A 13656-nucleotide genomic window follows, 5' to 3' on the forward strand; every position below is an offset into this window, starting at 1 on the left:
TTAAATAACTTTGGATCTTGAAACTTTTAGCTGCACAGTACCTTTGGGAAGGTTGTTAAAATAGGTATCAAAACAGCTAGAGGCACACCATGGTGGTTTTTTTCCAAGACTTTTTAACCACATTTTCTTTTATGAATAAAGAAGCACTTAATGACTTTTGAGGTGAAAATGAAACAAAATGTAGCTCTGCTGAATGGAGTTTTAGAAGTTCTTTGTTTGCCAAGTTTGTATGTCTGTACTGCAAGGCCTGCACTGTATGAAAAGAATTTTTAAGGAAACAAAAGGACAGAATTGGAAAACTGTATCTGAGGGGAAAAAAACAACTGTTTTTCTTACAAAAATTCTTGATATATTTCATATGTTCATAGACCATCTGCAGAGAAACACCGTGTTATAAGATACACTTATTTTGTAGATAAAGCAGAAAGAGATAGGGATTAAGTTTATAAACTATTTCTGATATTCATTGCTCCTAAAGGTATCTCACAACATAGTTTTCTCATAGAACCTCATCAATTGATGCTTAGAGGTTTTCAAATTGATGTAGTCCATTTTGGGATTCATTGCTTAAGTACAGAAAATTAATTTCAAAATAAATTGTGACTGCATTTTCTTTGGCACTTCTGAGTGTTTGTCATGCTTTCATACAATGCATGCACTTTACTAAGAGCAAAGCTCTTCGAATTTACAACGTAGACCTCAGAGAAAGGGTTCTTAAGTTGCTTGTAAACACTGATATATGATTTTGATCCTTTGCATATAATAGTAATGAAAAACAAACAAACAAACAACAAACCAGTCCACCAGCACCGGCATTTCTGAAGATATCCCTCCACAGAATTAGGGCTGTTGGTGGCAGAGCAAAAAGGCTTTGTTTCTGATTTGTTATGACATCACTATTGATCTGTATTTTAGACAAGATCAGGAAGGGGGAGAGAACATAAGGCTTTCATCTTTTCTGCTACTCTATCTTAAACATAATTCAAAGGAAGATGCTTTCACTTTAGTCTAGAGGGATGAATCATAAAACTTCCCTGGATTAGAGAGCTATTTACTTCTTAGCTTTTCTATAAAATGGGGGGAAAAAAGGAGAAGTAGAAATAAGGAATAAAAGAAAAAAAAGAAAACTCTGGAAAGAAAAGCAGACATGAAGTCCAGTTACTTGAAAAGCTGCTACCAGCTCAGTGCTACGTATCTGTCCACTAAACTTATAGGCTTTGTGCATTCTGTTTTGAGGCAGAGTTTTGAGTTTTTGTGAAGAGGAAGAGAAGAAATCTTTTTTTCATAAAATTGATTTTTATCTGAGCAGCACTGAAATAGGCAGGTCGCCCACCCTAGAGTGACAATGCACGATTAACCAGTTCTACCCATTCAATTATTTCATCTATGGACTGCTAGAAAAACAGAATTTTCACCTTAGCAACCTGACTTTCGGATAACTTCTGCAAGAGTACATGTGTGTTTTAACATTTAGTCATGGCTGCTAAGCAGTGTCTTGAGTATTGAAGCAGTGTTTGATTTATAACTGTTGCTCAAGAGTTTCAGTGCTAATTCTTTTTCAGATCTCTTTTATTTCTTAGACATTAATACTGAAATACAACCTTTCTCTGGAGTTCGGTGATCCTTCTTACAATTTCCAATGGGTAAGCTTAAAACAGTGCAGGAAAGGACGTGGTTCTCTATAACTGCCTTAGACAACTAAACAGCTCAACTGGCTCCTTAACTACAAACAATGCTTACTATCTGCTTCTTCTTGAAGGCCTTAAAGATTGCAGACAGTTATTATATCTTTATACAAAGTACAAAAGCAAAAATGATAGTAAGGGATGCTGGATTAGAGATGAATTATGGTGTTTTGTGGGAAGGGAGCAGCAGATTGCTGTTACGTGTGAAAAACGTAGCAAGATACAGACACAAATACACCTTTTATATCAGCGCAGAAACTCTCAGAATGAGGGAGACAAAATCTCTTAAGCCTGTTTGTCTTCTTCTGATGATTAGCAGTTCAGAAGAAAGGATGCAGTAGGGGCAAAGATTGACATACACGATCAACACTGTTGACTATAAATGGATCTATTTGGGAAAAGGCAAATAAAGTTTCTCACTAAAAACCCCATTGCCCTGTTTTCTGAGGAGAACAAAAAGATGGCTATGGAGCTTCAGCTGCGTCTTACAATAGTGTAGAAGAAGTTGCTTTGCAAACTTCAAATCTTTGGAAATTTTCAAGTTTTCAGAATCATGCATGGATGTAAATAGTGATGGTGAATGTAAGACAAGTGAGAACTGTCAGTAAGTTAGAAAAGTAAGTTACATAAGAGTGGTTTTGCAGATGTCATCGTGAGATTTACTGAGGAGAGAAAAGATGCTGCGATGTTCATATTCATTGTAGAATGAAAAACAACAGGAAAGAAAAAATGAAATCTATAATAGAAAGAATGCATGCTGATCCCTCATAGAAAAGAATAGTCCTAGGCGATAAAATAAACAAAATTTTAGCAAAGAGATGTCTAAATAAAAGCCTGTAGTATCAAAGAACAGAATTCAAAATGTATTTATGTGGATTTCAGTGAAACCACTGAGCAATGTGTTCAATAAAGTCCCTTTTCTCCTCAATCAGACCTGCTGATGAAGCATAATTTCTCAAATCCTTTTAGTTATGCATTTTTTCCCCCTCGTTTTCTGTACCTGGAATTGCTTAGTAAAATTCTTAAAACTGTGTGAAGTAGAACGTTGATCGAAAATACTAATTTTAATGTAGATTTATTTTTCTGAATGTAAGCAGATTGCTTTGGGATGAGAACTCTTGGGGTGAGACTTGGCAGCTCAGATTTTTTCTACATGCTTGGCAATGGAAGTGTGAGTTTCTATGTTTTAGGGATTCTCTTTTGTTCTTTTGTTTTCTTTTGATTAATATAACTTCCAGATTTTTTTCAACTTGATGTTATTAATCATGTGAACATACTTCATTGCAAAATTAAACATCACTGTTATTCCATTAAAACCTACTGCAAGCTTGATTTGGAACATCACAAGTCAAAGCCTCTAATGAAGGAGTGCTTCCCTTTAAAAAGAACAAAGAATAGAGCCAACCTGCAGGCATAAGGTTTTGATATAGAATCCCCATGATGGTTCTACATTGACTGGTACTCTGTGTGCCAATGGAACATACTGCTCTAGATCTAGGGGGAAAAAAAAAAAAAAAAAAAAAAAAAGACAATTAATTTCATTAGTGAAACCACATATAACAAACTTCTCACCGTACTGAGATTAATATGACTAAGCCAAAGGCATAATTTCAAACCAGCCCTGGATTTTCTATCCAATAAAAGAATGAAAAATACACCTAAAGTAAAACCAGATGCTTTCACATCCGATAGCACTCATCATAATGCAAAATTTATTTGCACTCAGTACTAATTGTTTCTCTCTAAGGTAACAAGAAATTATTAACTTGAACAACTTGTCAAATCATGAACTTTTAGCATTGCCTTAAGTGAATATTTTAAATATAAAATACATATTTAGGTTTCCTTCAGTATTCATACATTGTTCTGAGTATTTTCATTCATTACCAGGCAGATTTCCAGTCAGAGTGATTCTAGTGAATGAGGAGTTGTTTCTTCGTCATTCTGGTTCATTTGTTTTTTTGTCACCTGACTCTTTACCCAATGGAAACTACTTATTCTCTGTTTCCTTCTGCTGTTAGGATTTTCCACTGCATAAGGCTTTATTTCTTTCATTGCACTGTTTTAAACCCAACATACACATGATGTAGCCAGGCTTCACTGCTTTCTGTTATTGTTTGATTTTGTTGTTGTTGTTGCTCTTTTGCTTTGTAGAAGCATTTATGCAGTTTTTGTCTCTTTTTAAAGGTTCAGTTACAAATGTACCTTACCATTCCACATTTACTCAGGTTTTTATGGCCTTCGTTCTATTAGAAATGTCAGTAATCTGGATACAAATAATTTGCATAAATGCATTTCTTTTTATGACTTAGGCATGAAAAATGTTGCAATAATGCTGCACAGAATTAAACAGAAGCTGTGGGGCTAGGGTAATTAATTTTCTTTAATGATGTGAATTATTAGAACAGCAAGATAAAATATGGTAGTAATTTGAAATGTATGATAGTTATGAAAATAAAAACAAAACCTATTTATCTCTTAAAACGTGCAGGTAAGAACATGTAAAAATTTCATTCAAGCTCATAAGATAGATAACACTTTATATTTTGTCTGATTTGTTTCCAGAGCCTGCAGATAGACCTCCTCTTCTTCTGATTGCAAACTCTGAAACAATAGAAGTATTACATCTTAATGGAAGCAAAGTGTCTGCTCGAACTCCTTTAAAAGGATCTTCAGTTTTGACAGTAGATTATAGCTACAGAGAGGACACTATTTGTTGGATTGAATCAAGGGATCTTGCAAGTCAGCTGAAATGTACAAAGATGACAAGAGCTGGGAAGTTAACAGACGAGTGGATAATAAACGTTGTGCAGTATCTTAACAGTAAGTATTTGACAGTCATTTAGCAAAACAGTCATCTACATCTTTGTGAACAGTTGCAAGAGATCTCAGAAATATTTGAGGCTTGCTGTTGAAGACAGTCTTAAGGCATTAAATATTGAAACTCACACTGTAGCACTTTTATGTATCTCACTCCAATGTATATATGCATGAAAAGTTCTTAAAAATGTGCATTTTTATAGTTGAAATAACATATACAAGTTAGAAAACCAGGGCAGTACAACATTAGAATAAATATAAGGTGGTTTCTCTTTGGCAAAGTGGTGCTACATAACGCTTCTATGTGGTTTTGTACTACTGGGATAGTACAAGTAGTGAATGAATGAGGGACACATGCTTTTCACAACTGCTGTCAGGTTGCATAAGTGTTCATGAAAATAGAATATTTCCTAGCAGGAAGGAAATAAATTGCTGCCTTTTTGCAGTTGAGAGTTAAAAAAAAGCCCTCATAATACTGAATTACTCCTGCATTATATCAAATAGCAGTCATTTTTTCTATTTGTGGACTGCTGTTATCTTTTGAAGGAGATGTTTGGGCACTTAAACATTTTCATGTGAACAGATTGCAAAACAACATGCAGTGAAAAAAAAACTTACAGGTGAGAATGGTCCATGGACCAGCTTATAAAGCACAGCACTGAGGAATGTAATGGTGGTATTAACAGTAGGCTTATAAAAACTCAGGACAAGAAGCTCCACTGCTATGCTTTGGACCTAAGATTCTGAACATCGCTTTTGAAGTAGAGATAGATGTTAAAAAAGAAGTCTGAAGTGACCTCAAACTCTTGGACCATCAAGTTCAGGAATATTCGAGTCACAAATTTGGTGTTATATTTTAGAGATTGGGCTTGAGACTTGAGAGAGCTGATGGAAAATGTGGTTATTTCTATAGAGCAAGAGAAGGGTTTTCTTATTTGTCTGTTTTAACCTCTTTTTTAGTTGTGTATTCAGTATATAGAAAAATTAATAGGAAAGAATAAAAAAAGAATGTTGGTGGCTCTGCCTGTAGTAGGGGGGTTGGAACTTTATGATCCTTGGGGTCCTTTCCAACCCAAGCCATTCTGAGATTCTATGAAAAAATTAGAACGTGTTGTATTGTTTGCTTTTGTTTTGCTTTGCAACTCACTGTGATGATACTTCTTCTAAAGGACTCTCTTAATCTGGATGCAAAGTATAATTGTACTTGATCCTGTCTGCTTTCTATTTTATTGAAGGGTTTTCTGGTACTGTAATTTCATAGGGTTCTTCATACTTTAGATATCAAAATGTTTTAATGATCGTGGTGGCAATATTTGATTGTGCCTTTTAAATTCATTCAGTTATCGATATTTTATTTTGTTTTCCTTTTAGTAAGAGCAATGAGATTAACAACAGTCCTTAGCAAAATTTGGTTTGTATTGAACTGTATCTGTGTTTGTTCTGTCACTTATCTTCATCATCAAAGTGGATCCTAAAGCTGTTTTGCAGTTTTTTCCACGAGTTGTTTCCTGCTTTTCTCAGCCTCTGTTCTCTGCATTTAAAGAGACTTAATGATAAATGTTTATAAATATCTGAGGAGAGTTGGGAGGCAAATGGATGAGACCAGTCTCTTCTCAGTTGTGCATAGCAATAGGATAAGGAGCGATGGCCTAAAACTTGAACATAGGAAGCTCCATAAAATGTGGAAGAACTTGTTTATGGTAAGTGTGACAGAGCACTGGGACAGGGTGCCCAGAGAGGTTGTGGAGTTTACTTCCCTGGAGATATTCAAGACCCATCTGGGCACCTACCTGTCTGACCTATTGTAGGGTACTGCTTTAGCAGGGGGGTCGGACTTGACCTCTTGAGGTCCTTTCCAACCCCTCCAATCCTGTGATTCCATAATTGCCAACCTCTTAGCTGTTTGGGTCTGCAACAGCACTTCTGTTACTGAGATTAACAGCATGTCATGAACTATATATGGAAATGTACACAGTGCCTCCAATTAGTGAACTAGTCATTTCCTGTGTTCTTAGTACACATCAGCCTGTTGACTCCAATGTTTTTTTGAAACTTCAGTTTATTTGTTGTCTGGTTTAAATGAAGAATGGAAATTTCCATGGAAATACATTACTTTCAAGAGTTCAATCAGAAGATGTCTGTTGCAGATGATTTTTTTTCCTCAATGATGTAGAAATTGTCCCTCTAGTTAATCTCTTCCCTTCCAGACATGTATCTGAGTTATTTCTGCAAGGACTCTGGTGTTGCTATATCCGTTATATATGTCTGCACACATATATAGGTCATTTTGTGGCTACTGCAAAACTGATTTTTAACCTTAAATTCTTCTTTTGCTTCCCTTCACCCTCTGTTACCCATCATACAACTTCTTCTATTTCTCTTCATTGTTTATCACCTACATCTGATGAGGCAAACAAATAAATTTGGCCTCCTGTTGAAGAATTTCATCCTGTGCATTTTCAAGTGTAAGTGAAAGTATAAGCTGCTCTGGCAGCTCACGCCAAATATACAGTTGTGCCCATGGAGCTGTTCACAGAAAAACTGGAAGCCTAGTTTTCATAGGAAATAACCCTTTTCTATCATCTAGCTGCAAAAACATTCCAAAATGTATTTAAAATAAAAGAAAGTGGGGAAAAAATAATATTTTAGCAATGAAATTTTCAACTTCTTTATCCTTGTTTTCTAATCTATTCCTTTATATAGAAGAAAACGTCATCTGCATATGACACAAAAATTGGTGGAAAGGTCAGTTGTACAAAGTGATTGGGACTGCTTGAAGTGGGCATACTAAAAGTGCTTTTTTACTGAAGGCAAGTAAGTTTTGTAGTTAGGAACAAAGAGAACAGGTCCTATTTTAAGATCAAAGATTACTTTTAGGAAAGCAAGGTCTGTGAAAATGACTTCATTTTCAAGGCAGAGCATATCACGCAAGCACTAGGTAGTGAATGTAAAGCTTTGGGTTCATAAAATAAAGGAAATAATGGTTCTTTAGTATTTAGCATGCTCCCTCAAAAGGCAGTCCAAGATGACTTCATTTTGGCACACAGGTGTCCCAGATGAATTCCTTTGAAAAGCAGTGCTAACTTGGTCTGCATCATCTGTACCTTGTTCTGCACAGCTTTAAAAGAGAAACTCTCCTGCACCCGTGTTTCATTTGTTGCACAGGCAAGGCAGTGCAGTATTGGCATTCCTTGTGCTCTAGAACTTGGCACAAGAATCGCCAATAAGTTATAGAGTACTACCTTCAGTCTTGTAAGTCTTGTGAGAATTACTGTATCACTGATAAAGCTTTTTTTTCTTTTTTTCTTTTTTCTTTTCTTGTTTGATAGGTTTATTCTTTTAAATAAGAATAGATTTCCATGGGCATGGTAATGTCAGCACACGCATTCTTGTCTTAGATAATACCAGGTATTGCTTTTTTTTTAAACTTTGTCTTATGGAAACCAGAAGTTGTTGGATGTTAAGTGGAAAGTTTTCCCTTCAGGCAGATTTATATAAGTAGCATTGCAGCCAAATATGCTTTCAGCAAAGACTCTCAGGTAAGGCAAACTTATGCACACACCACCCATATAACGGGCATGCTCCCTGACACTTTATACTATCTCATAGTTCCCTTCCAGTTAGTTCAGCAGGACTGCCAGGAACAATCATTTATATGAAGTGCTACTTTGAGGACCAAAGCAGCAGAATGTCTTTTTAATGGAAAGTCTTTTTAGTAAAAAATCTCTTACAGTTTTCTGTCCTTCCAACACTGCAGTGTGCGAAACTATACTAATGCTTATGTGTATTAGCATGCGAAAGCAACAAGAACAGAATTTGCTGGATGACAGAATTTAAATAAGCATTTTTTTTTCCTTCATCATAACAAGTGTCAAGCAGCTTGTTCTCACTCCAAACAAGCACCAGGCAGCACAGTCTGGGTTTTACTCACTATTCGGCAGAAAACTCTCCTCTAGGATGTTGCTTCAGAGTGTGATATTTTGTGTTTGGCTGGTGTTGGATTCAGTCCAATCCAGTTTGGTATTTGATTCAGGTTTTCTTGGCATATTATATAAGCCCCACACAGCAGATTCTTCTTGGCCCCATGAGCCCAAGCCAGAGCTGACTTCATGGTTTGCCCACTTTTTGGATGCAACTGCTGTAAAGACCATCAGTCATACTATCCAATAGGACTTGCTTAAATTCTCTTCAGTTCTCAATTTTTATCCCCCCAATTCCACACTCACAGGTAAATAAACGCTTCCTTTTTTCTTCTGAGTTTAGTGGGGGAAAAAAGCATGTATCAAACAACTCCTTCCAAGCAGAAACATCTGAATAAGGATTAAAGGCATGAGGACAAGGAAGGCCTTTGATACTCTGCGTTATGTTTTTTCTATTTGTCTCTTTGGGCTTTGATATGCAGACACAAACATAGTTCCAAAGCTTCCCCTCCCAAGGCCTAAAACATTTCTTAGTAGTGATTAATAACTACTACGAGTGTTGTGCCATTCAGAATACCTCCAGTCATTTAGCTTGGCATTTATGAGTCTCAATCTTATCGCAGGAAATGCTGAGCACTAAGTATGGTGCTTCTGTCAGCAGCCTTCCTGTGAAGTTCCTATAAATATTTATTAGAAGTCAAAGGAAAATATGTCTTACTCAAGAGGAGAAGAACTGTGAAGATCTGGGGCAGGTGTTTGTTCCTATATGAAGTCTGCCCCTCATCTTGTCTTTAGACAGGCAGTAGAAGCTGTCATATATACCTGTACACTGAATTTTCTCTTTCTCCTGTGGTAGACAGCCCATGCTTGCAGACCTCCGAGAAGATGAACAGAAATGAGAAATCTTCACGATAAAGATCATTTCCACCTCAAATCACACTTCTGTACTGTTTAGAGCATCTGATACAGATTGGAACCAGAAAGAGTGTCCTAAAGAAATAACACAGTGTACTTAGGATCCACCTGGAGCCCAGGCAGATCTTACACTGGTGTTAGGGCAGTTCTGGGAAGAGTGGACAAATGCTGCTTCTGGGAGAACAATTTCTTTAGTATGTCCAAAGACTTTTTTTGTTATATTTGGCAATATCTCACTGTAGATAAAGCTGTCATTAAACACACAAAACCGAAATATTTTTCTTATGAGTGTTCTCTTTATTCAGATTGAATTTCCCATCTCCTTTTACTGCCTCATGAGATGCTACCTTTCTTTAAAGCTGACCTTCCTCTTTACTACTGTGGAAACATTATTTTTATTATTGGACTTTATTACCTTGTTATTCATGTCCCTTTACAGGTGACTTACACGGATTATCTGGTATGTGTTCTAGCTGTGCTGTGAAATTGTTGATCCTTAATGGGGAATGAGGTTTGTGCCCCATCTTAGGCTATTATATACATTCATCACTGACATGTTTGTAAGATTAGATCTTTCATCAGATTTCACTCATGACTTCCTGAATGCCATTTGTTTCCGTGTTTACTGTAATTTCTGTGTTCTTTCAGGCATTCCCCTACATGTTCAGGTTTTTAGTAGGAGCTAAAAACCTTTTACTCGGACGTCTTGCATGGGAAATTCTGTCTGTACTTAAGGGGTTCTGAGGAAATGAGTCAGATCATAATTGGGGTCATCTTGATGGACAGTAGCATAGTCTAAAAGTCTCTGCTGCTGAGATTCCTTTGGCTGAATTCATTCTTCTTTCTGGTGGACTGGGACTCAGAGAACTTTTGATCCAGTTTGTGATATGGCTTTGTTGGTGCTGTATGGTCTTTACTTAATGCAGGCAACAGTGCTGTCTGATAACTGTCCTCTATGTAGTGTTAGTTTTCAACCTATAATGATAAGACTTCCTTAGAGATTCAAGCTTTTGGAAGCTGCTTTTATCACTCTGCTGCTCTCTTACAATCCTAGCTAATCTTTTCTGATTATTGGCTATACACAGCCTTTTTGATGATAATCATGTTTACTAGAAGAATAAGGGTAGTCCACATCTTTTGCTGAATGCATTCATTCAGCCTTTCTCAGAGACTGCTTGAAGGCTCTGGGATTTGTTTTCCATCAGGAACCATCATCTGGATGTCTTCTATTGACTGCAGCGAGTATTGCACATCCATGCCTTTTCCTATTAATAGAATTCATATATTGAAGTGCCTATCTCAGTGCTTGATGGTTTGCATAAAAGTTAGGTGATAATCTTGGATATCAGAGATCCTAAGAGGGTCGTGCATATATTAAAAATTTATAAATGCTAGCTGTGAAGCATCCCTCTGCTTTGGGTGCTTTTTGGATACAGTCCATTCCGTTTGACTTGAGAATTTCTGCTATCGGATAGTGTCCCTGTAAAGTTGTATTATGCATTTTTGAAGCAATATCTTCCAAAGCAGATGTGCTGAATTTGTAGGATTTCCCTTCAACATTAGGTTACCTGCACTTAACCTTTTTTTAAATAGCAGCTATTTATTAACTGCTTGTTAATTGCCAGGAATAGATTTTTATTTTATTTTTTTTTTCCAGTCATTCAATCAGATATAATACTACTATTTCTTCATCCTTTGTTACTTAGCCAACTTCTACAATTGATCTTCTATTGATATCATTCAAAACCCTGCCTCTGTTCTTATCTAAGCTGGCATGATGTCTTTTTATCTTTTATGTGCTTTTCAGTAGTAATGCTCTGGGCAGCTAATTCTTATCAAAATGGTATTTCTCAGTACAAATTTTTGATCGCATTATATTTTTCTCTAAACTCCTGGACTCTGCCTCAGATAGTTACCAAATAGTGTCTCTGCAAAGCCTACATATCTTAATCTCCTTATTCTCAGTTCTACATTGTCAGATTCCCTTTTTCCCAGTCACCAACTTGCTAGCTGACCATTTATGGATTTCCATCTTTGTGCCATTACTGTCCTAATGGTCTGACACAACAGTGTTTTGTTTCTCTTCCTTGTGTCCCAACCCAGCCTTGATGGCAAAGCTTCAGAGAGCAAGCTGGGAATTTCCCATAGAAGTATTTCATGTACAAAAAGGGACAGTCAAAATATCAGTAACCATGTACAATTTTCAAACATTGCTGATGAACTCTGTAAAACTGGGTGATTTTACCACTTGTAAAACAGTAATGTTTTGTACTTTATTAACACTTTAAAGAAATATGAAATTAAATAATGCATGCTTTATATGATATTCTTTCACATATGCCTTCAACATCTATGTACGTCCTGCTGGCTTCATTTTGGCTTTTTACATGGTAGTCACTGGTAATACTCTTTGTAATGCCATTTTCACAACTACTGATCTTGTTCAGTAGTTCACTTCTGCCTTTCTTCTAAGGAAAGAGGAGTCACACAAGAGACTTATATTTGTAACCTTGAAATTTCAGTGGAGTTGGCTACGATATCAAGGCTTTAAGTGTATCCTCTTAGAAGCCATCTTCAATGGCAGTAAAGATCTAATTAACAACTTGGTATTAAATACCATCAGCTAATTATATATGCATGAAATTTGTTCGTCTTCTACTGGCACTATATTTTATTTATAAATTTCATGTTTTTAATGAGGTGGCTTTTCTTGCTAAGTGGAGATATTTCTTTGTAATTCCATGTCACACAGGATACTAATCAAGTTGTTTCAATTAGACTAATTGACAGTAAATTTGTTACATACTTCCAGATAATAGCTTATTAATTAATTAATGCAAATAGGTCATTCAGAAAAAAAACAACTGAAATCAGCTGAAAAATCTAGACGTCAAGAAACTTCTATTTTTACTTAATAAGCTTTGGATTATGTCATTAAAATCGGTCCTTCACTCACCTTAAGGCTTATCTATGAGACACAGATCACAGAAGTCAGCTTGTGACAGCATTACAGTAAAATTTAAAAATGACTTCTTTTAACCTTTTTTTCATCTTTATAGTAAAGAAAAGGGCATAATCATATTGACTTGCAACTAAACGTTGATCTTATGTCTTGAGCTACTACAGGGCAAAGGTAAATAATGATCAAGCTTTTCATAAGTGAATGACAAATGAATCCAAGTAGAAGTGAAATGAGGAGCTATACCTCTGATAAAATCTAAAGCAGTTGCAGCATCTTTGCCATTACTTTTTAGGGTTTTCCATCAACTGTATCCAATGTATTAGTCTTCTTTCAATGCTTACCTGGGCATTTCTGTGTTTCCAGATAAGGATGGAGAGGCACAAAGGCACTTGCCTGGCATGAAGGCACAAAGTACTTTACATAATGCTTTATCAAAGGATCGTAAGGAAAAGGGAATTTCATGTTTTCAAATTTGGTAAAACTATGGTTATTATTTGCACTGCAGTGGAAGTGGCAAATTAAACTCATCTTCTTTTTAGTAGTTTAATATATGTGTTTTTTTACCCAGTTTTTAACTTCAAGTGACAGAACAAAAGCCTCACTCAAAAAGTATTATCTCCAGTTCATGGATATATTTTTGTCTTCTCAGTCGACAGAATTTAGGTTGTGGATTTTTACTTAGAACAAAGCCTGTTTGATTCAAGTATGTCTTTTGACTTTAGCTCCACAGTTGAACCTGATGTGAAAAACCCATACAGATCATGTCAGTATTATTAAATACATAAAATGGAAGAATAAAACTTATGCTTCTTAGTATTTGACAGTTACCTTGAATAAAATAAAAATCTTGGTTTTGCTTCACAGCTTTTAGTTGTGGCTCCAGTGAAGTACTTATTCTGAAATTGAAAAGTTACATGTCACAGATCTTTTAAGCATAAGAAATCACTTTTTATAAAGCCAACTTTAAGCTATGTAAGTTTCTTAGTTCTTGAAAAAAAAAAAAAAAAGAAAAAAAAAAAGTCTTCTAATCATTGTAACTAATTCAATGAGAAGAAAAGTGACAGTGTATGGAAGGGTTGGTCTGTTTGCACAAAGCTGAAGCCCTACATTTTATAAGCACATCGCACAACAGCTGCTGTTTGATATGTTGAGTTAGGCATTCGCTATGACAGCTCTTGAACTGATGATGAAGTTCCAGTAGTCTTTGCATGTGTAATTACGCAGAATCTGTCACACCATGTAAGCAAAAGTTAATGAGCTGATTGTAAGTTGTGGGGATACCTGCCGAAATTGGCAGTTCCAGAGACTCTCACTCATTTGCCATTTTTCGGACTTGCTTGAATTACTTACATCG

The 13656-nt window shown here is 35.9% G+C and overlaps 1 protein-coding gene across 7 annotated transcripts in view; it reads left to right on the top strand.

The window, feature by feature from the left end:
• LRP1B (LDL receptor related protein 1B) overlaps nucleotides 1–13656 on the top strand; it is a 553348-nt gene that overhangs the window by 306365 nt on the left and 233327 nt on the right. For all 7 annotated transcript variants that reach the window (XM_015869156.3, XM_015869153.3, XM_015869152.3 and 4 more), the window contains one exon: nucleotides 4251–4508. In XM_015869156.3, coding sequence (XP_015724642.2) covers nucleotides 4251–4508 — 258 coding nt within the window. The remainder of the gene's footprint in view (nucleotides 1–4250; nucleotides 4509–13656) is intronic.

The sequence above is a fragment of the Coturnix japonica genome, chromosome 7, assembly GCF_054131305.1.
Source record: "Coturnix japonica strain WE chromosome 7, WE-NBRP24, whole genome shotgun sequence".
Classification (NCBI taxonomy): domain Eukaryota; kingdom Metazoa; phylum Chordata; class Aves; order Galliformes; family Phasianidae; genus Coturnix; species Coturnix japonica.